Source organism: Miniopterus schreibersii, assembly GCF_964146895.1.
Source record: "Miniopterus schreibersii genome assembly, chromosome: 7".
Lineage (NCBI taxonomy): Eukaryota > Metazoa > Chordata > Mammalia > Chiroptera > Miniopteridae > Miniopterus > Miniopterus schreibersii.
Window position 1 is genome coordinate 51,848,739 of NC_138108.1, and position 22,307 is coordinate 51,871,045.

The window sequence follows — 22,307 nt, forward strand, 5'->3', positions numbered from 1 at the left end:
TTCTGACTTAATATAGACTTCATTCAAATATTCAGATCTTACAATGCTCAAGTTTTTATTAAACTGAGTTTGGTAGTAGATTCTTTAAATTCAAATTATGATGTTAGAACAAGTCACAGAATTAAGTTTGGTTTATTCAGCTTGTAAATGCGGCAATAACATATTTTTTTCTGGATGAATGCTAGCTGCTCCCACTTTCTACTGACCTTCTCTCATGCTTTTCATCACAGCCCTGCTCCCCTATCTCCCTCCAGAAACAGTATAGATAAGAATTAAGACAACTGGGCACTTAGTTCCCCCATTTACAATCTTCAGTATAACACGTAAAACATGAAATGCCACACCTTTTCCTTACATAATAGTGGGGGATGGGGAAGTAATGCACTTGCTCAAACATAATTTATGTTGTTTATGACTGTGAACAATCACCTGTTTTAAAACTTCCTCTCTTCAAATATCTATAACAAATAGAATATATGTGTAACTGAAAGTCTACCTTTACTTGAATGGGTAAAACTACTTGCACAGCTAATCGTGTATATACATTAACTATATACTCAAAGGGATTATTTCAATTTCCATTGTAGCAGAGAAACTAAATATGCTTTTATTTTCTAATCTTCACACCACATCAAATAAGCATGTGTTAAACTCTGCTTACACAATAAGGTTCCTGTTGACATCTACAAACACCTCCCAATATCCTGCGCAGTGTTGCTAACCATAATTCAGAGCAGCGATTTTCAACCTTTTTCATCTCATGGCACACATAAACTAATTACTAAAATTCTGCAGCACACCAAAAAATATATGTATTTTTTCAGATCTGACACACAAAAAAATAGGTACAATTTTGATTCATTCACGTTGGAAGGCTATGTGTGTTGGCCATTGTCATTTTCTTATTTGACAATCTAAGGGAAAAGAGTTCAGTGCCCCTGACTAAACAGTCAGGTATTGCATGTTTTAAAGATTCTTGCAGCACACGGGTTGAAAAAAAATCACTGATTTAGAGTTAAACCTCTAAATTAGATGGTCCACAGGTCCACTTATTATGGACGTACCTGAAAACAATGTAGCAGCCAAAAGAAACAACCACTGCAAAGGTTTTTGTTTTTTTTTTCTATTTCTCCTTTCCATTGGGTCCTTAACTAAAAAGGTGCTCTTCTTATACTTCTCAATGCCCTTGATCTAAGCAAAGTAGGTGTTGAAAGGCAGCTGAGCAATCAACTTATATTCCTGAATCTGATACAAAATAACCAAGTGTGGAGAGGCTTATAGTAAACTCAACCTCCAAAGCAAACTGTGTCACACATATAGTATGCTTTTCGGCATCCAAGAAATACTTATTTTGAACACCAGTTGTTCCCATTTTCATGTTGCCATTTTCCATAATTGTTTCACAAGAACCAGAAATGAAGATACTTCTATAGCAATATACTGCATTCAAAAAGAGAAACAGTCCTCTACTTTCCCTTTTAAAAGAATCTAAGCCCAATTCTAAAAAAGCACCTTCTGTTATACATTTGCTTTTCTGCTTTAAAAATAAAATTTGACAAAAAATGTTTACCAATCATTACTGATTTTACACATAATTACCACTCTTTAAAAGTTGTAGGGATGTATTTATTATTTTTCAAACTCAGTAACAAAAAGAACTGCGACTTCAACTAATAAATTACATCTTTAAATATACATGATTGTGTTGTCCCCGTTACTTTCAATGGTAACTGACACGCCCCGAATTTAACTGTACCAGACAGTTCTATCTGTCCCATCGCTGACCAAACACTGCTTCTCTGTTTCTATTCAGTATGTATTATAAGAGGTCTAAACACAGTCCAGGATGACGAGGAAAAAATTACAATTCTTATGACAGCAAAGTGATGCATTCAAGGTCTCTTTCGCAATACATCCCCATCCATGAGCATTAACAGACATTTTTTCACAGAGCTGCAACCTCATTACTCTAAGAACCTTCGGAACCCTTTCCTGCAGGTTTTCAGAAAACCCGGGGGGGGGGGGGGGAGGAGAACAGGCACAATTCAAACCTTGCAAACCAAACTTGCCAAGAACCTTGTGCAATGAATGATCAATAACCTTGGCTACGCTGTCATCATCCCCAAATTCACGGTCCCGGAGACCAATGCAGCAAAAACCCAGACGAAAGGCTAGCTGAAGCCCAACAGAACTGCTGCGCTTCCCCTCTGCCGCCCTCTATGCCGCATGGAGAGAGGCAGGCGAGGAGAGAAGTCCAGCGAGCCTCACCAGCTCCGAAGATGCTCCGGTGACCTCTGGCTGCGCGGCGGGTCCTGGGCCAGGAAGGCGCTAGCGCAGCCGCGGCGGGCCCTGTGGACTATGCCCCTGGTGCATTCCTCGCATTCCTGCACAACCCGTCGCCGGCCGACGAGCCCGTGGCTCGCGTCTCCCCCCACCCCCACCCGGACAGACACCTGCCTATTGCTGCGCCCCGAGCGGCCACTGCTGCCGCGGCGCATCTAGTGCCCGCGCACGCAGTTTGTCGCACTCAGCCAACACGCAGCCAAACCCCGGCCCCGCCGCTCACCCCTTTGCTTCCCCTTAGAGGAAAAAGGGACTAGGGCCGGCCGGGCAGCCCCAGCGCCCGGAAGGGACATCCGAGCCACCAGCAGGGTGCCGCAGCTCCGGTTCTACTCCTGGCTGGGAGAGCAGGAAGCGGCGACGCAGGAGGACAGCCGAGGAAGCTCGGGGCTGGGAACCGGGAGGGGTGGAACGTGAACAGACGCGGCGAGGGGAGAGGGGCACGCCGGACAGAGCGGGGTGGGCAGGACGGGCAGGAGCGCGCGACTCCGGGGGCAAACGCCAGACAGCGCAGGCAGCAGGGACGTGGGAGGAAGGGGAGGGGGCCAGGATGCAGGACCTGGGCGGGAGGGACGGACAGACGGCCCCGAAAGCTGGGGAAGGCGGGCGCCTCGGGGTGTTGGGGGCGCGGGGCGGCGTGCCAGGCGGGCAGGAGCGGGGAAGCCTCCGGGCAGACATCCAGGAGGGCTTGGCGTGGTGCTCAAGTTCGGGGCTGGGGGCTCTGGATCCGAAAAAGCCAACATGGGTAGGAGTCGTGCGCGGCGAGTAGGGGAGACCGGAGGAGAGTAATCACCGGGAAAAGCAAATGGAGGGTGAAACTTGTGCGCCTGCCGGGGGGAGGGGAGCAGGCAGGCGAGTGCGGGCAGGAACACGAGGCGGGGCAGGAAAGCCGAGGCGGCCGCGAGGCGGCGGGGACGGAGTAACGGGAGGGAGGCGCCCGCACCCCTCGCAGGCAGGTCCCGGCCGGGGCGCGAGGGCCGGGGTCCTCGTGGGCAGGAGTCTCCGCGCCCTCCCGCGAGCCCGCACACTTACTTTCTAGGTTAGGCAGTGGCCGTCGTCGCTCCAGGGATGAGGGACATCAGCGCCGAAGGGTCGCCGCTGCGGCACCCGAAAAAATTGAAAAAGTGCCGCGGCCAAGCGGCTGCCCGCCCCTCCCGCCCCCACCCGCCCCCTCCCCCGAAGCGGCTCTCCCACCACCCCCGGCGGCGGCGGTGGCCAACTTGCCCTTCTATCCGGTGCCCATGGTGCCGCCTCCGCGGCCGGCAACCACACAGACTCAGCCCCGGAGCCCCCTCTACTGCCCAGAGGCCGCCGCCGCCGCCCGCCCCGCCGCCAGCCCGCCTGCCCAGCCAGCCCCGGACTCCCGGGAACGTCAGCACGCCGCCGTCTCCGGACCTGCTCCCCGCCAACCCCATTGGTCGGAAAGAGAAGGCTGGCCCTCCCCATTGGCCCGGCCCTCATATTGAACGGGCCAATGGGAACTGCGGTTTCAGGTCGCCATAGAAACCGATGCTGTTAAGCGAGAGAGGGCCTGGGGAAGGCGGCGAGCGAGGCTGAAGGGGTCCGTGGCTCTGGGCGCGGGAGGCGGTGGGGGAAAGACGAGCCGGGGGATTCCCCGCAGCTGGCTCTGAAATCTGGCGCAGCTTTTGCTTTGCTTTCCGGTCAGCTCCAGCTGTGAAAGGTAGGGTTTGTCCCCTGGTGTCAAAGGCAGGAACATCTGAGCCCCTAAGCAAATACTTGAATGTGAGAGCCTAGGAGTGGGCTTTTTCACTTTTCCCGCGGCTGAGGAGCCCTGGAGGCTATGCCCTTTGACCTTTGACATGTGTGCAGCCTCTGCCTCTCCAGGTGAGTTTGCTCGGTCCCTTAAATCGCTGTTTCCTGACGTCACTGAAACTGCTGAATTTTACTTGTTCCTCCCAACTCCCGCTTCCCTGGGGCGGATCTTGCCTCAAATTTTGGGGTCTCCAAACTCATAGCCCTACCTGAAGGATACTCAGGATTTCCTCTGAGTGATGTTTTGGTAAGGAAACAGGCTGAGATATCATATAGTGGATGTCATCAGCTCAACACTTAAGATAATGTGTTCCCTGCTTCCCAAAGCAAACCTCTAATCTCTCTGCTGAAAGATATTTATTAAACACCCATCTGTGTGTGCGTTCTGCATCCTGAGCTTAACAGGTGTTTGCTCTTTCCCTTAAAAGGTTATAGGGTGGGGAAAGACACGGATGACAGAGTAAATCCTTGCTTCTAATGATTGCACAAGAGAGTAAAGGAAATAGATTACAGTGGATGGGGTTTGTTTTCTTGGTACTTTCCAGTTTACCTAAATTTGATAAGGAACACTGCGCCATGGAATCAGTACACATAAAAATCTTGTATTTTAATAACAAGCTTTCATTTAAAGTTACTTTGTGTTCATTTGTCAATACCAATTTTTATTTTATTTTTTGTAAAGAACTGATATTTAGATACTGGCTATTAAAGTGGGACTTCATGAATATATTAGGCCTTCAAGCATTATATCGCTCTATTGAATAGCCACTGATATTCTTAGGTTCCTTATGGCGATTTTGCCATTTTTATACTTATCTCTTTAGTAAGAAGACTATGTTTATGTTACTGCCCCTCAAATTGGAGGGACCATATTGTGAGAAAAATATGGAAATCATCAATATTTTGTTAAGAAAAACAGATTAATGTGTGTGCAAGCTACATATATCTAACTACTGTCCTGAACTTTAAGTTGGATAATATGCTTTGTTTTTGTTGTTGTTTATCTTACCGTATTTGAAGATTATAAACATAGATAAGAATTATTAATGCGGTTCCTTGATTGGAAAAATATTTTTCACAATTTGTAGTAAAATTTGAACTTAGTGGACAATCCTATGCAAGGTCAGACTGCAGAACAAAACAGCAGAATATGTGAGTGTCCCCCCTAAACATTTCCTGAATTGGGACTCAATCACCAGGGGCCATGGAGTGCTGTCTCATGCTTTGCCATCATGGAAATTAGATCATCATGCTTTTGATTTCTAGGGTTTGGGGTATTTGTTTATAGAAGAATAGGAAAAGTAAAATGCAGATTTTTATAAATTTTAATGTACTAATGAATCTGAACACAGGTTTAGCTACCTGCCTCAACAAAAGCCATACTCCTTTGACAGGTACTATTGAGAAGGAAAATGGTTTATTCAAGTTCTGTTAACCTGAGAAGATGGCAGACTCCTTTCCGGAAAAACCATCTTAACATCTCAGGGTTGGCAGAAGTTTTTTTCAGGAAGGAGAGGGAAAGCAGAACGAAGAAATCAGGGAGTGGAGGCTGTGGACTGCCAGGCAATGTTCTTACTGGTCCCTATATAGATCTTTAATGTCAACCAAAGTCTTGTGGTCAAGCCACCCCAGTCCCAGGCAGGATCCAGAACAGCCAGTTTCTACAATATGCTCAAAAAAGACTGTTAGCAGTTTATGGCAGGCATGACTAACCAGGCCCTTGTTTTAAGGCATACATCCTGTTTCCTGACCCTTGGAGAAGTATTGTCCATTATTTGTTACTTAATCAAGAAAGTTATTTTACTGGTTAATATAAGATTTCATCTAGGATGTGCAGGACATCTTCCCATAGGCCTTGATATGGATCTTTATGGTCAGCATCCTTGAGTAGGCCACCTCACTTTTTGTCAGCTAAATTCCTGGGGGGGATCTTATAGTCAGGCTGCCCCTTAGGTTCACACATGAACTGAAACTGCAGATCCCTGTAAAGTATACAATAAAAACTTCTAACATGCAAGCTCTAGTTTCGGGAGGAAAAATCAGGTCAGAGTAACAAGCTGGGTTAACATTTACTAAGATTAATATAGGTTGCTTTATATAGATTTTTTATAAGTTTGCTTTGTGAGTACATTCTTATTTTAGTTCTATTCTATGGTTTGCCAGATTAGTATAAAATTTTTATTCCCTGATACACTAACAAGATACCAATGATTTGGTTTTTAAAAAATTTAATAATACTGAATGAAAGGAAGATGTGTCTAATGGATAGAAAAAAATTTCCTTTTTTCTTGCCTTAGGCTAGCATGGAAAGAAGAAAACAAGAACCAATTGATTTTTTTTTTTTTTTACTCCGATATTTTCTTTTTATATTTTTCTCAGGTCATGTGCTTGAAAAGGCTTTTGATATTGTGTATTTCATGTTTGTAATTTAAAATGTTACTAAAATCCACCATGAATAATGTCCCCTAAAATGTTTTCACGCAACATTTTTTTTTCTTCATAATTGTTATACTCATTTGAAAGCTTTCTTTTTAACTTGCTCCTGCACTACCAAGCATTGCTGGATAAGGTTAAGAAATTTTGTTCCACTAAAAGTTTATGCTAGTCATTGATCCTCTAAAATCCTTTTCTCATCAGTAGGGTGATTATTCAGGACATTTATCCAGTATGCTTGTCCCAAACCTGTCCTCTTTCTGTTGTTCCTTAAACCCCCACTGTACTTGGTCTCCTTCCAGTTCTGCATATGAATTTGCTTCATATTTGACTGAGGTATCCACCATGAGCTTCCTCAATTTAACTTTTCTAAACCTCAGTCACAATTTTTACACTTCATCATTTCGGTCCTGGCTGAGAAGGGGTGTCCACCCTTCTCTTCCGAGCTCATACTCCACTTGTGCTTCTAAACATGATCATCTTTACTCCCCTGTGGTTTTGCTTTGCTAATTTTAATTTCTCTTAGGTCCTGTGTTACATCCTTTCCCCTAATTTTCCCCCATGCCTTAAGTATCTGACCTTTTGTAAAAACACCCCCCTTCTGTGCTTTTCCATCTTCATCTGTTAGCATTTTCTTTCACCTAATGGTCTGAAGGGAACTTCTCAAGTTTCTCTATTTTTTCACCCCAATGTTCTGACTTTTGAATACAACCCAAAGGACTGTGAAGATGGTGCTCTTTCTCCTCAAAATCCTAACTCATTTTGTTAATAAAGTTCTCTCCGACAGAAGCGCCCCTTTTCTTGCAAATTTCAATGCCTGAATTCCAGATTTCCAGTGTAGGGTAAAGACCTTTGTCTCCCACCCTGAGGGTCCATAGAAATGCAGATGATCTACTTGAGAAGGGGAAGCTTTTACCTGCTGGCTGCACTACCTGGTGGGTCTAACTACTGGGAAGCAGGTGTGGGAAGAGGAGTCTAGGGCTAGTTAGAAAGGTTAGAAAAAAGGAAGAGGGATGGATCTCTGCTCAGGCTGACTGGGGCCTAGAGCAAGTTAGAAATGTAGGAAATAAGGGAGACGTTAGGTGAGCTCCACCCTCATGAACAAATGTAAACAGCAGAAATCTGAGAGAACTTTTCAGTTACCATCCCAGAAAGAAGTCAACCTGAACCTTTTGTGATTATGAAAACTTTCCAATGCTTCTTCATATTGACAGAGGCAGCAAGGAAAATGGGGGAGAGGGGGAGCAGCAGGAGCACAGTCTCTTCTCGTTCTAGGGTCTCTATAGAGAAGGTGGGGCAGTGAAGATAATAACTCCAAAGAGTATTGATAACTGATAGTTTTTGCTTTGTTTTTACAAAGAAATGTTGGAAATGAAGGAAAGAAAGCAGGTGCTAGAGCTTAACAATAGTTATGCCCAGGATTTCAGAATTGACTGTGCCCCATTCCCTGAGTCTGTAAATCTTCCCCTGCTCTTAAAGGCCCAGTGCAATACCTTACCCAATAGTAAAGACCTTTCTGAAAATTTCCTGACCTTACCCCACTCTAGAGAGGATGATTTCTGCTTTAGTACATTAGCGTGGCACATAACATTCTCTACCCCACAAAATACTTATTTGTGTGTGAGCCTTCTTCCTAGAGCACAGGATACATATCATGGTCATGACTGCGTCCTTCACAGTGCTTCTCACACTAAGAAAAGGGAACATTCATTAATCCTTTTTCAAATCCTTGGAAGAATTTGACTTCCAACAATGAAAAATTGGAATCAGTAATATTGGGAGGTAATTAGAAAAAGATGGGAGCAGAGGTTCAATGTGGAAAAGTGAGGTAATCTGTGGCAGAGCAGAGTAGAAGTTTTTGCCATATAGCTCCTAAGAGAAAAAAGGCCTGTATGAGGGAGGGGACCTGTGTGATAAAGACTGGTTGCATGTACTTTGGCATGAAGTTATATTCAGAACTAAGGCTATAAAATTTTGTGTATGAGGGAGAGCAGTTGAAACTCAACTTCTTCAAGCAGGTTAAATAAGGGTTACCCACATTTTTTCCATCTGAAGTATTCAGGTTGCTCTGTCTTTTGGAACACAGTAGAATCATGAGAATTTAACAACTTCATAAAATCAAAAAGGCTTCAAACATCTGGTAAGTATAGCAGACATGTTTCCAAGTACCTATAGCTTTAGCCCTTGAAGTAGCCAGTCCTGCCTGCCTCATGATCTTGCATCTGGCCATGGTTTCAGCCCCAGTGGGGACCTGATTCAAATGTAGCCAATTCATTGGCTGACCATTGACCCATAACCTGTAACAGTGCCAATCAGATTTTTTCTTTTGGGAATTTGGAACTGAGAGAACAAGTGAGGCAGAGAGAGCCACTGCCTTGGTTCTGATGTTTTCTGGGTTAATATACTCCCCATGAAGCCAGAATATATTTCATTTTTTATTTTTCTTTAAGGTTTCTGTTTCTTATAATCACCCCTAAGCCATTCTTTTCCTGGTGTGCCTTTAGTGAGTCTCTGTTCCTTATAATAAAAAGGTTTCATTAAAGAATTATGCAAACAGTTTACAACAAAACAAAACAAAACAAAACATATATTATGACCATCTTATTGGACCATGAAGAGCAACAGTCTAATAATTTCTAAGAATTAGAATAGAAAATGAATGATCTGTCTAGTTCCAAATATTGCCAACCTAAGTTGGGTAAAAGAGCTTTATTTAGCCCCACTCCACAACCTCAAAGCCTTATATTCTTCAACTCTCAGTTCTCCTTTGAAGTTGGGAGCAAGAGAACTTTGAGAAGATGAACAATATGATTGCTTTTCCAGGGTAGAATCATTTTGCCACACCATTGGTATCAGAAAAATATATTAGAATTTATATTTATTTTATACATTTATACTAATTTTTTAGGAACCAGGTTAAATATATATATATATTTCATATATATATATATGAAAAACTTATCAGAGGCATCACCTCAAAGGATGGCTCCACACCTAGGGGGAAACAGATTATGAAGTTTAAGTTCCAGCAATTTTAAAAAGCCTCTCAGGAGGAAAACCAGACTTTGTCCCAAATTGCTATAATATCTTATCTAAAATATTCAGTTTTTAACAAAAAATTATGAGATGCAAAAAACAAAAACAAAAACCCAAAAACAAACAAAAGACAGGAAAGTCACCCAAATTCAGGAAAATATGTAACCAATAGACACACTGAGTGGATTTAGTTGACAACTAATTCAAAACAGCTACTATAAATATGTTGAAAAACTTGAAGGAAAAATGGCTCAACAAATAGGGACTCTCAATAGAGAAGTGGACACTAGGAAAAAGTACCTGTATAGTTCCAAATATTGCCAACCTAAATGGAAATTTTAGACCAACAGAAACTATCCAATCTGTAGAATAGAAAGGAAAAAAGACTGAAGAAAAGTGAGCAGAGCTTCTGAAACTTGTGGGATAGCATGGAGAACAGAAAGGGAAGGAGGGTTGGAAGGGTATATAAAAATATTTGAAGAAGCAATGGCCTAAAAGTTTCTAAATTTTAATCTATGGATTCATGAAACTCAGAAACCTTAAGTAGAATAAGCATCAGAATAGCCACAACTAGATACATCATAGACTGCTGAAAGAACAAAGATGAAAACATTTTGAAGCAGCAAGAGAATAATTCATCATGTACAAAGGAACCACAATAAAATTAATAATTGATTTATCAGAAACAAAAAAAAAGTAGAAGGCAGAGAAGGACATGTTCAAAGTGCTAAAAGAAAAAACCTCTCAGTCAAGAATTATATGTCTAGGAAAACTGTCAAAATGAAGGTGGAAGTCCTCATAAATGGATCTATGTTGAAAGTGTGCTAATTACTGCACAGGACCCATACAGCTGCCAGCTTTGAGTGAAGCCCAAAGCAAAAGAAGCCTGTCAGACAGATGCAGGACAACTGGCAAGTCAACCATCTCTATTTGTGAAGCATCTCTTGACTCAAAGCCAACCCTGAGCATCAAATGATCGCCATACTCAATGCTATTTAAAATACTAGATTTGAAGTTCTCCCCCCAAAATATTACCTCATTCTTTAAAAAATATACATATCTGTATTGATTTTTAGAGAGAGGAAGGGAGAGAGAGAAACATTGATGTGAGAATGAAACATCAATTGGTTACCTCCTGCACACCCCCTACCAGGGATCAAGCCTGCAACCTGGGCATGTGCCCTGACCAGGAATCAAACTGGCAATTTATCTGTGTGCAGGATGACACCAAACCAACTGAGCCACACTGGTCAAGGATTATTACTTTCTTAATTCCAAAGTTCTATGTCTACTTCATAAAGGTGGCAATAAACTGACTAGAGCAGTAGCAGAGAGAAAATAAATCACATGCAAGAGCCCTCCCCTCATCCTGTCCTCTAACAATGGTACCTGACCCTTTCCATTCCCGGGGTCCTGTTTCCTTTATACACCAGGTCAGGTGTCACCACAGAGCTTCCACACAGCTGGTTACAGCTATTGTGCATCTCTGCAGTTGGATTGGGGAGCAAGTCAACAACACCTGCTAGTCACTTTGTCAGGAACCAGAAGTCACGACTGCTATATTTTTCTGTAGTTGAATAGATTTTTTTAAATAAGAAAAAAAAATGATGAAAATAGATGCAAAAAGCAATTGACAAGATCCAACATTTATTCATGATAAAAATGTTAAAGAAGTTAGCAATAAAAGGGAATTTCCTCAATGTGATAAACTGTATTTATGAAAAACCCACATCTAACATCACATTTGTGGTAAAAGGCTGAATGCTTTCTCTCTAAGATTGAAAGAAAAATGATCTCCACTCTCATCTCTTTCATTTAACATTGTACCAGAGGTTTTAGCAATGTAATAAGGGAAAAAATAAAGGCGTATAGATTGGGAAAAAAATTAAAGCTGTCTTTATTCACAAATGACATGAGCCTATACACAGAAAATCCTAAAGAAAAACAAACAAACAGTAATACTAGGAGTAATAAATGAGTTTAACAAGCTCACAAGATATAAGAGCAATATGCAAAAATCAACTGTATTTTTATATGCTAGGAACTAGCAATTTGAAAATGAACTTTAGAAAACAATTCCATTCATAATAACATGAAAAAGAATATGCTACTTATGAATAAATTTTAGAAAAGAAGTATAAGCCCTGGCCAATGTATCTCAGTTGGGCATCATCGTGTGCACAAAAAGGATGCCAGTTACATTCTGGTCAGGGCACATGCCCAGGTTGTGGGCTTGATCCCCTGTAAGGGGTGTGCAGGAGGCAGCCCATCAGTGTTTCTCTCTCACATCTATGTTACTCTTTCTCCCTCTCTCTCTAAAAATTAATTAAAAAATCTTAAAAAAAAAATGTATAAGACCTCTGATCTATAGATTTAATGTGATCCCTATTAAAATCCCAGCAAGCACATTTTGTAGAAATTGACCAGCCAGTCTTAAAATGAACATACATAAGAACAAGAACATCCCAAAAAAACAACAAATTAGGAGGAATTACAATATCCAATTTCCAAACCTATTATAAAGTTATAATAATAGAATATAGTATCAGCATAATCATAGCCATTTAGATCAATGACATAGAATAGAAAGTGTAGAAATAAGACCTTACATTTATGTCAATTCTCAACAAAGATGCCAAGGTAGTTCAATGGTGAAAGGGATGTCTTTTCAAGAAATGTTGCTGGGATAATTAGACAACCATATGCAAAATAATGAACTTAAACAATTACATAACCCAGAAAAATTAACTCAATATATGTTGTAGACCTAAGAACTAGTTATAAGACTTCTGGAAGAAAACATAATACAGCATCTCTGTGACTTTGCTTTAAGCAAAGATTTCTTAGATATGATACCACATTGTGAAATTGATAAATGGGACTTAATAAAAAAAAGTTTTGTTCTTCAAGACAGTAAGAAAATATAAAGATAGGCTACAGACTAGGAAAAAATATTTGCTAATCATAATTGATAAAGGACATAACTAGAATATGTAAAGAACCTCTAAACATCAAAGTAAGAAGGAAAGAAACTCAATTAAAAATGTGCAAAATATTTGGGCATTTCACCAAAAGTTATATAAATAATAAACACATGAAAAGATGCTTAACTGATTAATCATCAGGGAAATGCACCTTAAAACCACAATACAGTACTACTACACAACAACTAGAATGGATATAAGCAAAAGATTGATAATACTAAGTAATGACAAGAATGTGGGAAAACGAGAAGTCTCATAGATTGCTGATTGGTATATCCACTTCGGAAAATTTTTTGATAGTTTATTAAAAATATAAATACAAACTTATCATATGACCCAGCAATTCTACTTTTATAAACCCACTAACAATAACCTATGTCCACACAAAGACTTTTACATGAATAATAACAGTATTATTTCATAATAGGAAAAAACTAGAAATAATTCAAATGTCCACCAACTAATGGTTAGATAAAATGTAGCACAATGGAATAATATTCAACAATAAATGAACTACCCAAACATGCTACAAAATGCTAAGAGGAAAAAAGCTAGCCACAAAAGGCCATAGTTTGCATAAAGCCATTTATATAACCCCCCCCAAAAAGGAAAAAAATGTAGAGGCAGAAAGCAGATCAGTGATGACCTTGGGCTGGGATGGAAATATTGAATGCAAATGGTTATGACAGAAGTTTTTCAGGCGATGGAATGAATGGTGGTAATGGTTGCAGAATTCATTTTTATAAATTTTATAAATTTATACATTTATTAAAAGTAATTGCATTGTACTCTTAACAATGGAAATATTTTTATAGAATGTAAATTAGGTCTCAATAAAGCTATTACAAATAAAAAAAAAATAAGTACATGTTAAAACTCATTTATGAACATTCAATAAATTTGTGGTTTTGGGGGGGTGGGTTATTGCTGTTTTTAATTTGGAAACAATTTTCTAACATGGTTTAAAATCTTCCAAATGGATTTCAGTGGATTTAGACCTCATTTGTTAAACATTAAAGAAAAAAGAAAAAAAACTTTGCAAGGAAAATTTATCAGGGAAGTCAGAAATTTACTAGAAAAAAAACTAAACTACAACCTTTTGGTAATTAGTGAATGAAATTGAAATTTGAGTATTATAATTGAGTGTGTGAAGCCAATTTGCCCTACTTTCCTGTCTCTTTTTCGGTATCTATATTAGCTCTTATAACCCTTGTAATCAAGTATGGGAATAACCTAAACCTAGACTTTGAATTCTTCTGTTATCAACTATTATAACCAAGATTTTCAAGGTACTGCAACATTTTCCCATCACTTATCTCTCACTAAAATTTATTATCAATACTACATACTTATGGATTTTTGTGTATTTGTGTTTTATAATTGCATAATGTTAACACAGTATTACACTTAAAGAATTTATAATAAATTTTAGAAGTGTGTGCTCAGAGATGTTTAGTAATAGAGGTATGTGGTTGAGAATGTTTGGAGACCTCAGTTTTACAATACCTTTTAGTTAAATGTACATTCTTTCCTTCTTGTTTTGGTTTGTTTGTTTTTTTGTTTTGTTTTGTCTTTAAGGTTTTCTTGTCTGTCTTCTCCAGGTAGTAAGATTTAGTCTTTGGAAGACCACATTCTAATCTTTTTCTTTGTCTTGGACATCACTTAGCTCATGTACCTCCAGTATGTTGCATTTGAATCTCTAACATCATCACAGACACTGACCACTGACCACATCACTTAGCTCATGTACCTCCAGTATGTTGCATTTGAATCTCTAACATCATCACAGACACTGATCCAACTTGAGAGAAGGCAGTGAAATATGGAGTGGTATTGAGAAGAGAGAGTATTCTTTTTTGACACATCCAAATGATGTGAAAGTGAGACATAAATAACAAATATACAATACAAAGAAGGCGAAGGAAATTGCTATAAAGTAAAGAATATGAGAAAAGAAAAAAATCTACCACACAGAATTAATGTGTAATATATGGTTAGTAGAAAACCTGATTTCAAAATCCTAGGCTTTCAATGATTTACTATTTGACCTTGGAAAAGCTACTTATTTTTCCACTGCCTCTGCCCCACATCTATGAAAATGAGGCTTAATATACTTTTCCATTCTCACAAACATTAATTATTAACCTTTAAACTTAAAAAAAAAAAAAGTAAGATATGTAAACTTCTGAACTTGTAGTCTGAGTATGCTACTATCCCTATATCTGACCATAAACAAAGGGGTCTTTGGGACCTAAGAATTTATCTCAGAAAAGGACTCCTCCTTTCTACTTTACAGACTTTTCCTTTTTCTTTATTCCTTTTTTTGTTAACATTAGGTAAACATTTCTTTATTAACTAACATAGTCTGAACTACTATAGATAACATAATCATGAGAATTTTATTCTTATAAATCTCCTCCCTTTTTTGAAACCACTATAAACAGTTTTCTCATAGGCTCATGTTAGGCAGTATATCATAATCACATTTGTCAAATATACTTAAATGTAGTATTTTAATCCAATGTTTGATTCAACTATCAATTTTCTGAACTCATAGAATCTTAGAGCTGGAAAAAAACCTTAGAGATTACAAACCAGCATGAAAACTAACCATAACTACCACACTAAGATTCTATCCATTCAACCATATCAATCTCTTTAATAAAGAAATAATTAATATCATTTAGACATTATGTTGTGTTTTCCAAATATATGTGTGACTAAATTTTCCCAAACTAAAATAATAATTTAGAAAATTTTATGAGGATAAAACAACAGAGGAAAAAAATATGCAAGTTATACCAAGAATTCTCTTCCTTGCATGTATAAATCACTGTTTTATCTATACTGCTCTTCTGCAACGTTATTTGACTGTTGAGAAGATGATAACTCCAGGTATTTCGTATTTAATCTTCAATATGTAATCACTATAGCTATTTCTTATGTTCTTGGAATTGAATCAAAATCTATTGAGTGCTACTTCTGTGTTTTAAAAGCTGATATCCTTGGTGGAAGAGCCCTGAGCTCAAAGTCAGGAGATCTGGTTAGGCTCTAGCTTTCCCCATGCTACCTGCTTTTTCAAGTCTTGGACAAAGCATTGAATCTCTCTGGCCCTGTGCTTACTGACCTGTAAAATGCATCAGTCAGAACAAAATATTTTCTGGGCTTAGATTAATTCTTTTATAAAATTAAATACTGCATGATCTCACACTAAATCTTGGCTTTGTTTTCTTTTGAAAGAAATTCACCAAAAATGTTTATCACTTTACTATAGCCCTTAAGTCTATTTCCATCACCTTCTTTGTTTTCATTTTTCCATAAATTCTCTCTGAAAAGACTTTCCCCCTTTTCTTTGTTCAAGATCTGCCTCTCCCCTTAATTTCCACTTGTATCTTGCCTTCCTTTCCCTCCTTCTAGGACATTATCTTCACCTTAACAAGGGAGCAGCTGTTTAGGGGGGGTGGGGAGAAGCATGACAGAGTTCTTTCTATCCACTTCTATGCATGTTGAGGAGCACCACCTGCGAGTGGTCAGCCTTCACTGAGCGGGAATTGAACAGGGATATTAGGTGCATGGGCTGTGGAGCCAGATTGCTTGGGTATGCGTCTGGTCTCTGCCACTTAGTGGCTGTATGTTCTTGGACCTCAGTTTCCTATCTGGCAAAATAGGAATGGCAGTGTTACCCAAACATTCCTGTGAGAATTAAATGAATTAAAATAGATAAAGCTCTTAGGATAGTGCCTGGCTCATAGTAATTGCTCAATAAATGTTGACAATGATTGTACCCCTTTATATAAACCCTCATAAAATGAGAATCACTTCAGCACAGGGTGAAAGAGGAAAGCTGAGGCACAAGGATAGCTCTGGGTGAGTAGAACGTTGTGTCTTATAGTTTGGGGACCTTTTGTGACAACATTCTATTCCCTGCTTCTTGCCCTTTCCCTTCCATCCTCCTGGGATGTAACTGTTGGGCAAAATCATGATGAAGAGGAAGCCCCCAGCATGATTTGTGGGTGATGTGCCTTTCATTTAAATTGCAGGGGTAACGATAATGGCACTTTTTCTCTAAATAAATTATTTGTTTGAAATGTGATTTTTTGTTTTCTGTCATAATTCTGAGCTGGCATGCTATAATTATTATACTTTAAGGCATTAAAGAAAATCTCAGGAACTGTCCTTTGGGCAGGCTTATTTATATAATACTCCATTTGAGAAATAGCACTGGAAAAAAGCTGTTCTTAGCAAAGAATGTTAATTGATGAAAACATTTCTTTGCTAACAATCTGAGGGAAGCAATATGTTCTTAGCACTTTCAAACTATTAAATAGAATTAGCCATTCATGAAAAAAACACAATTATTTATTTTCAGTATTACTTTCACCAAATTTTTGGTTTTGGTAATGGGATAATGGAGCTCTTCTTAAGTTTTTTATCAAAGCAGGTTTTAAAAATATAACAGCTCCTTTAATGAGGAAAAGGCAACCAAATCTAATAAGCAAGATTCAAATTTGGGTGCAAAGCATACTTTCTACCTCAATATTTAACTATGTTAGTTTTTCAAAGAGAGGGTGCTTATCCATTTTGATTAAGGAGTCCCATTAACTGAATGTTCTGTAGAGCAAACATAACAAATGTCACATAAAAAAATAAAAGTACAGGAAAATATTTTTACTCAAAAAAGCCAAAATTCTATAGAATTTAGAAAATTATAGTGTTACACATACCTGATGAACATGGAAGATATTGAGTCTGGATAAATCAATGAGTATTTCACATTTCTTCACACTCTTCTAGGATGGAAAAAAAAAACATAATACTAAACAATATTGACCAAAAGTTAATTAGATATGTACTTTTTCCAGATCATAAATACTGTGTTTGAAGTTCAAAAAGAAATATATCAACAAAAGTAGGGATTAAAATTCCCAACCCATAGGATGGCACATAGCAAAGAATTTATCTTTTAATAAAACTCCTTCAGGCTATTTTATTTCAAATACTAACATAAGAGAAAAAGTCACATATTGCATGATCATGTACAAAATCAATATACAGCTTAATAACAAATCTATTTTAAAATGGGCAATTTTCCAAAGAAAACATATGAATGGCTAACAGGTAAATGAAAAGATGCTCAACATCACTAATCATCAGGGAAATGTCTATCCTTACACCTGTACCACAATGTCTTGATTTTTGTACCTTTTATGGTAATTCTTGAGATAGTATGTTTTCCAATTTTGTTCTTCCTTTTAAAATTTATTTTGACTATTGTAAGTTTTTTGCCTTTCCAGATAAATTTTAAAATCAGTTTGTCAACTTACATTTTTTAAAACAGCCAACTGGGAAGTTGATTAGGTTGGCACTGACTCTTATATTACTATGGGGAAACCTGAAAACAACATCAATTTTTGACCCATGAACATAGTATATCGCTCCTTTTATTTAGATCTTCTTTAAAATCTCTTGGAAATATTTTGTAATTTTTAACATAGAGATCTTAAATGTATATTTTTATGTATCCCTAAGTATTTCACAGTTTTGATGCTATTGTAAATGTTATTTTTTTATTTCATTTTCTAATTGTTCATTGCCAGCATGTAGATCTACAACAGATTATTGTATATTGTTTTTATATCCTGTGACTTTGTTAGACTCACATATTAGTTTCAGTAGCTTGTGGGGTTTTTTTTTTTTTGGATTCCTTAGTATTTTCTATGGACATAGTATACTGTCTTTTAATAAAGGCATTGTTCTTTCCAAAGTCTGCACTTTATTCCATGTTTCTTTCCTTTGTACTTGTTAAGATACCAGAACAGTGTTGATTAGGAGTTGTCACAGTGAACATCATTGCCTTATTTCTGATTGTAAATGGAAAGCATTCTATCTTTTACCATTCAGTATCATATTAATTGTAAATTTACAAATATGTTTCGATTTAAGCCTACCATCTTGCCATTTTTTTTATTTGTACCATCTATTCTTTATTTTCTTTGTGTTTTTCTTCCCCTTTGGATCAATTGCATAGCTATTAGTACTCTAATTTTTTAATATAACAGCATTTAATTACATCAGTTTCCCATCAACACACAAGTCATTTGATGATAATTATATTGGCCATTTCCATTAGTTGGCAGGAGAGTCTTCCATTAAAGGCTCCCTTGGTTTCCATTGTATCATTATTCTTGCCCAACTTAGTTCATTTTCAGCCTGAAGAATCACCTCTTCTACTTCGCCACCCTAACGGTTGTCTTCTAACTTTTTAACATCTGATTCTGCTTTAACCATAGCCTGCTTCTCACTTATAATCTGTTCTGTATACTCTCTGTATGCTGCAGTTTTAGGGATTTGCTCAAGAACATCAAGAATCTTTGTATACCATATTCTTAGCCTCTTGGATGGACTCTTACACACAGCCAATCCCACAAGACCAGGGGTCATCTTCAGGAAGCCCACCATGATAGTGCCTTAGTGTTCTATTTTTATTTCTATTATGTTTTCTCAGTTTATCCATTATATATGACTCTTATCATACAATATTTTCATTTCCCTCCTCTTGTTTGCCATTGTTCTAATTCCTTTTTCATCCTCATATGATATAAACACCACTATATTTATTTTCCATCTGCTATTATTTTTTCCCCACCTGAAAAACTTTATTTAACATTGCTTGTGGTACAGATCTCCTGGCAACAAAATCTTTTAGCTTTTTTTTTTGCCAAAAATTTTTTTGTTTTGCCTTCATTCTTGAAAGATATTTTCACTGAGTGCGTAGAATTCTAGGTTGACAGGTTGTTGTTTTTTCATCTAGCACTTTATAGACCTTGTTTCATTGTCTTCTAACTTGTCCAGTTTCTGACAAGTTTGTGATCATTGTTATCTGTGCTCCTCTATATACTATGTGTTTTCCCCCCTGCCCCCTCGGCTATTTTTAAACCTGGTTTTCAGGCTTTATGACTGATTTTCAGGAATTTGATTATTATGCCCTTGTGTGGTTTTATTCAACTTTGTCATGGTAGGCTTGGGGTTTGTTGGAATTCTTGAATCTGTGGTTTTGTCATTTTCTTCAAGTTTGGAAACATTTTAACCCTTCTTAAAATATTTCTTTCTGTTTTTCACTTTCTTCTAGGACTCCTCTTACATGTATATTAGTCTTCTTGGTATCCCATAGACCACTGTGGCTCTGTTGATTTTTTTTTTTACCCCCTTTTTTTTTCTTTCTCAGCTTTATTTTGGATCATTTCTATTTTTATATCTTTAAGTTTACTGATTTTTTCTTCTGCAGTGTTTAATCTGTTGTGAATGCTGTCTAGTGGAATTCTGATTTCACATACTGTATTTTTTAATCTCTAGAGATTCCATTTGATTATTTAAAAAGTATACATGTCTAGCCCGGCCAGGTGTGGCTCAGCGGTTGAGCATCGACTTAGGATCCAGGCGATCGGGGTTCGATTCCTGGTCAGGGCACATGCCCAGGTTGCAGGCTCGATCAATGACTCTGTCATCATTGATGTTTCTGTCTCTCTCTCTCCCTCTCCTGTCCTCTCTCTGAAATCAATAAAGATATATTTTTTTAAAAAATAAAATAAAATAAATAAATAAATAAATAAATAAATAAATAAATATGTCTTTAGATTTCAGAGAGAGGAAGGGAGAGGGAGAGAGAGTCAATGATTGGCTGCCTCCTGCACCCCCCCCCCCACTGGGGATCGAGCCCAAAACCCAGTCATGTGCCCTAACTGGGAATCGAACCTCCATCTCCTTGACCCTAAGTCAATGCTCAACCTCTGAGCCACACCAGTTGGACTCATTTGATGCTTTATCTTACTCTCTTTTGTTTATTTTCTTTTACTTATAGCATTTATTAGTCCTTTTTTTCAAGTTCTTAATTACTAATCCTGCCAGTTTTGCCATTTCTTTATGTATTTCTCTACCAATTTTTAATCTGTTTATGTTTTCTGCTTCTTGATATTTCTAGTGCTTTTTGAGTGGATACTAGACGTTGTGAATGTTATATTGTTGAGTGTCTTGATTTTGCTGTCTTACTTTAAATTAGTGTTATATCTCGTTTGGCAAGCAATTAAGACTTGTGGGTCAGGTCAAGGCTTGTTTTAAGCTTTGATAGAATGAATGCTGAGTAGACTTTGAACAAAAAAAATTTAGCCTTACTACTAAGGCATAATGTCCTGGAGTCTCTACTGAATGCCCAGGATAATTAACAAGGGCTTTCCACTCAGGCAGGTCAAAAGTAGAAGGAATCTCTCATCTCTGTGTGAACTCCAGTAGCTGCTCATTTTATATCTTCCCATTCAATGTTTGCTTGGACTTGGACTGTTTTCTCCTTTGTACCCACTTCTTAGTATTCATCAAAGACTCAAGAAGAACCCTTTGCAGACTTACAGAGCTGGATTTTTTGCATAGCTCCTTCATTTTGGGCACTCTGCTTCACAACTTCCAGATGTCTTAGTTTCCCTGACTGCCAGTCTCTGACTCCTCAAGACTACTAATGCTTGACAAACCCACTCCTTATTGCACGGTCTAGAATACAACTCTAGGCATAGAGCCAAGGAAATCATGGGTCCCCCTCAGCTTGTTTCTCTTTTCTCAGTGACCGTGAACATGGTCTGCTTGTTTTCCAAAGTGTGAAAATATGGGTTTCACATAATTTATCCAGTTTTTTAGTTGTTTACAGTGGAAGAGTAAACCTGGTCCTTGATACTCCATCATGGTCAGAAGTAGAAATCTGGTTTGCTATTCTTATTATTGTTATTACTGTCTTAATCCCTTAGAAAAACCTTTCAACAGTTTGTATTTTTTATATGTGTATGTGCTTATGCATTAAATATTACTGGCTCCTTCTTTCTTAAGAGATTGTCTTACACTGGCTTTTGGAATACACACTAATCTGATTTTCCTCCTTCCTTTCTTGCCATTTCTTTTAAGACTTCTTTTTAGGCTCATCATCCTCTTCCTGGGCATAATATCTTGGAAATTTTTAAGGCTTTGTTGTAGATTCCACACCCCCACCCCCTTTAAAAAAAATCTCATATTCTGCCCCTGGGACGTCTTACCTATAACAACATTACAGGTCGCCAAGGGCCCTCAACCTTCTATCCCCAGCCTAGACCTCTCTTACATACTCTAGATCCTTCTGCCTTTTTGGATGTCTCTAAGGCAACTCAAAATCTAGTTAATGAAATTTTGTGATCTTCTCACATGCCCTAACTCCTGCCCCCAAACCTGGCCCTTTTCAGTGTTTTATTGTTCAGTGAATTATACCTCCACCTTATCCAGTTGTGTTGGTCAGAAACAAGGGAAAGATCTTGAACTGTTTCCTTTCCTTTATACCTCTGCCATCCATGAATGTGCCTCTTCGTATATTCTCTCCATCAGCAAGTCCTGTCAGTTTTAACTTTTTTTTTTTACTCCATCCTTTGTCACCATTGCCACTAAATTAGCCCACAACAAATATCATCTCTCATCTGACCTACTGTTACAGTCTTTTAACTGGCCACTATATATCCTCTCTAATTATCCACCCAAACCTGTTCTCAATTCTTCAGTCTAAAGTGATCTTCCAAAATGCAAATCTAAGCATGTCATCTTAAATCCTTCCTCAATGGTTTCTCATTGATTTTACAATAAAGACCCTAATCCTAAACAAGGCCTAAAAGGCTCTAATGTTTTGGCCTTTGCCTACTTCTTTGTTCTCTTACCACAATAGTTCTCACTCTATTCCCC

At 38.4% G+C, this 22,307-nt stretch overlaps 2 protein-coding genes and 1 pseudogene across 15 annotated transcripts in view; 1 reads left to right on the forward strand and 2 right to left on the reverse strand.

Annotated features, from left to right (window-relative positions):
• PKP4 (plakophilin 4) overlaps positions 1-3,535 on the reverse strand; it is a 213,795-nt gene extending 210,260 nt beyond the window's left edge. For 4 of the 12 annotated variants that reach the window (XM_081142572.1, XM_081142557.1, XM_081142558.1 and 1 more), the window contains exon 1: positions 3,373-3,491. The gene's annotated coding sequence lies outside the window, so the exon portion shown is untranslated. Of the gene's footprint in view, positions 1-2,268; positions 2,492-3,372 lie in introns of those variants that run through there. The other 8 variants (XM_081142583.1, XM_081142574.1, XM_081142581.1 and 5 more) reach the window with 7 other exon arrangements.
• A 304-nt stretch (positions 3,536-3,839) lies between these two features.
• The window catches only part of CCDC148 (coiled-coil domain containing 148), a 194,854-nt gene continuing 176,386 nt past the window's right edge, over positions 3,840-22,307 (forward strand). Inside the window, exon 1 of one of the 2 annotated variants that reach the window (XM_081142586.1) lies at positions 3,840-4,185. In XM_081142586.1, the coding sequence (XP_080998712.1) occupies positions 4,161-4,185 (25 nt within the window). In that variant the 5' untranslated portion in view covers positions 3,840-4,160. The remainder of the gene's footprint in view (positions 4,186-22,307) is intronic. The other variant, XM_081142587.1, reaches the window with a different exon arrangement.
• On the reverse strand, positions 18,675-19,025 carry LOC308559598 (NADH dehydrogenase [ubiquinone] 1 alpha subcomplex subunit 5 pseudogene; annotated as a pseudogene). The gene has a single exon. The product of its transcript is annotated as an NADH dehydrogenase [ubiquinone] 1 alpha subcomplex subunit 5 pseudogene (transcript).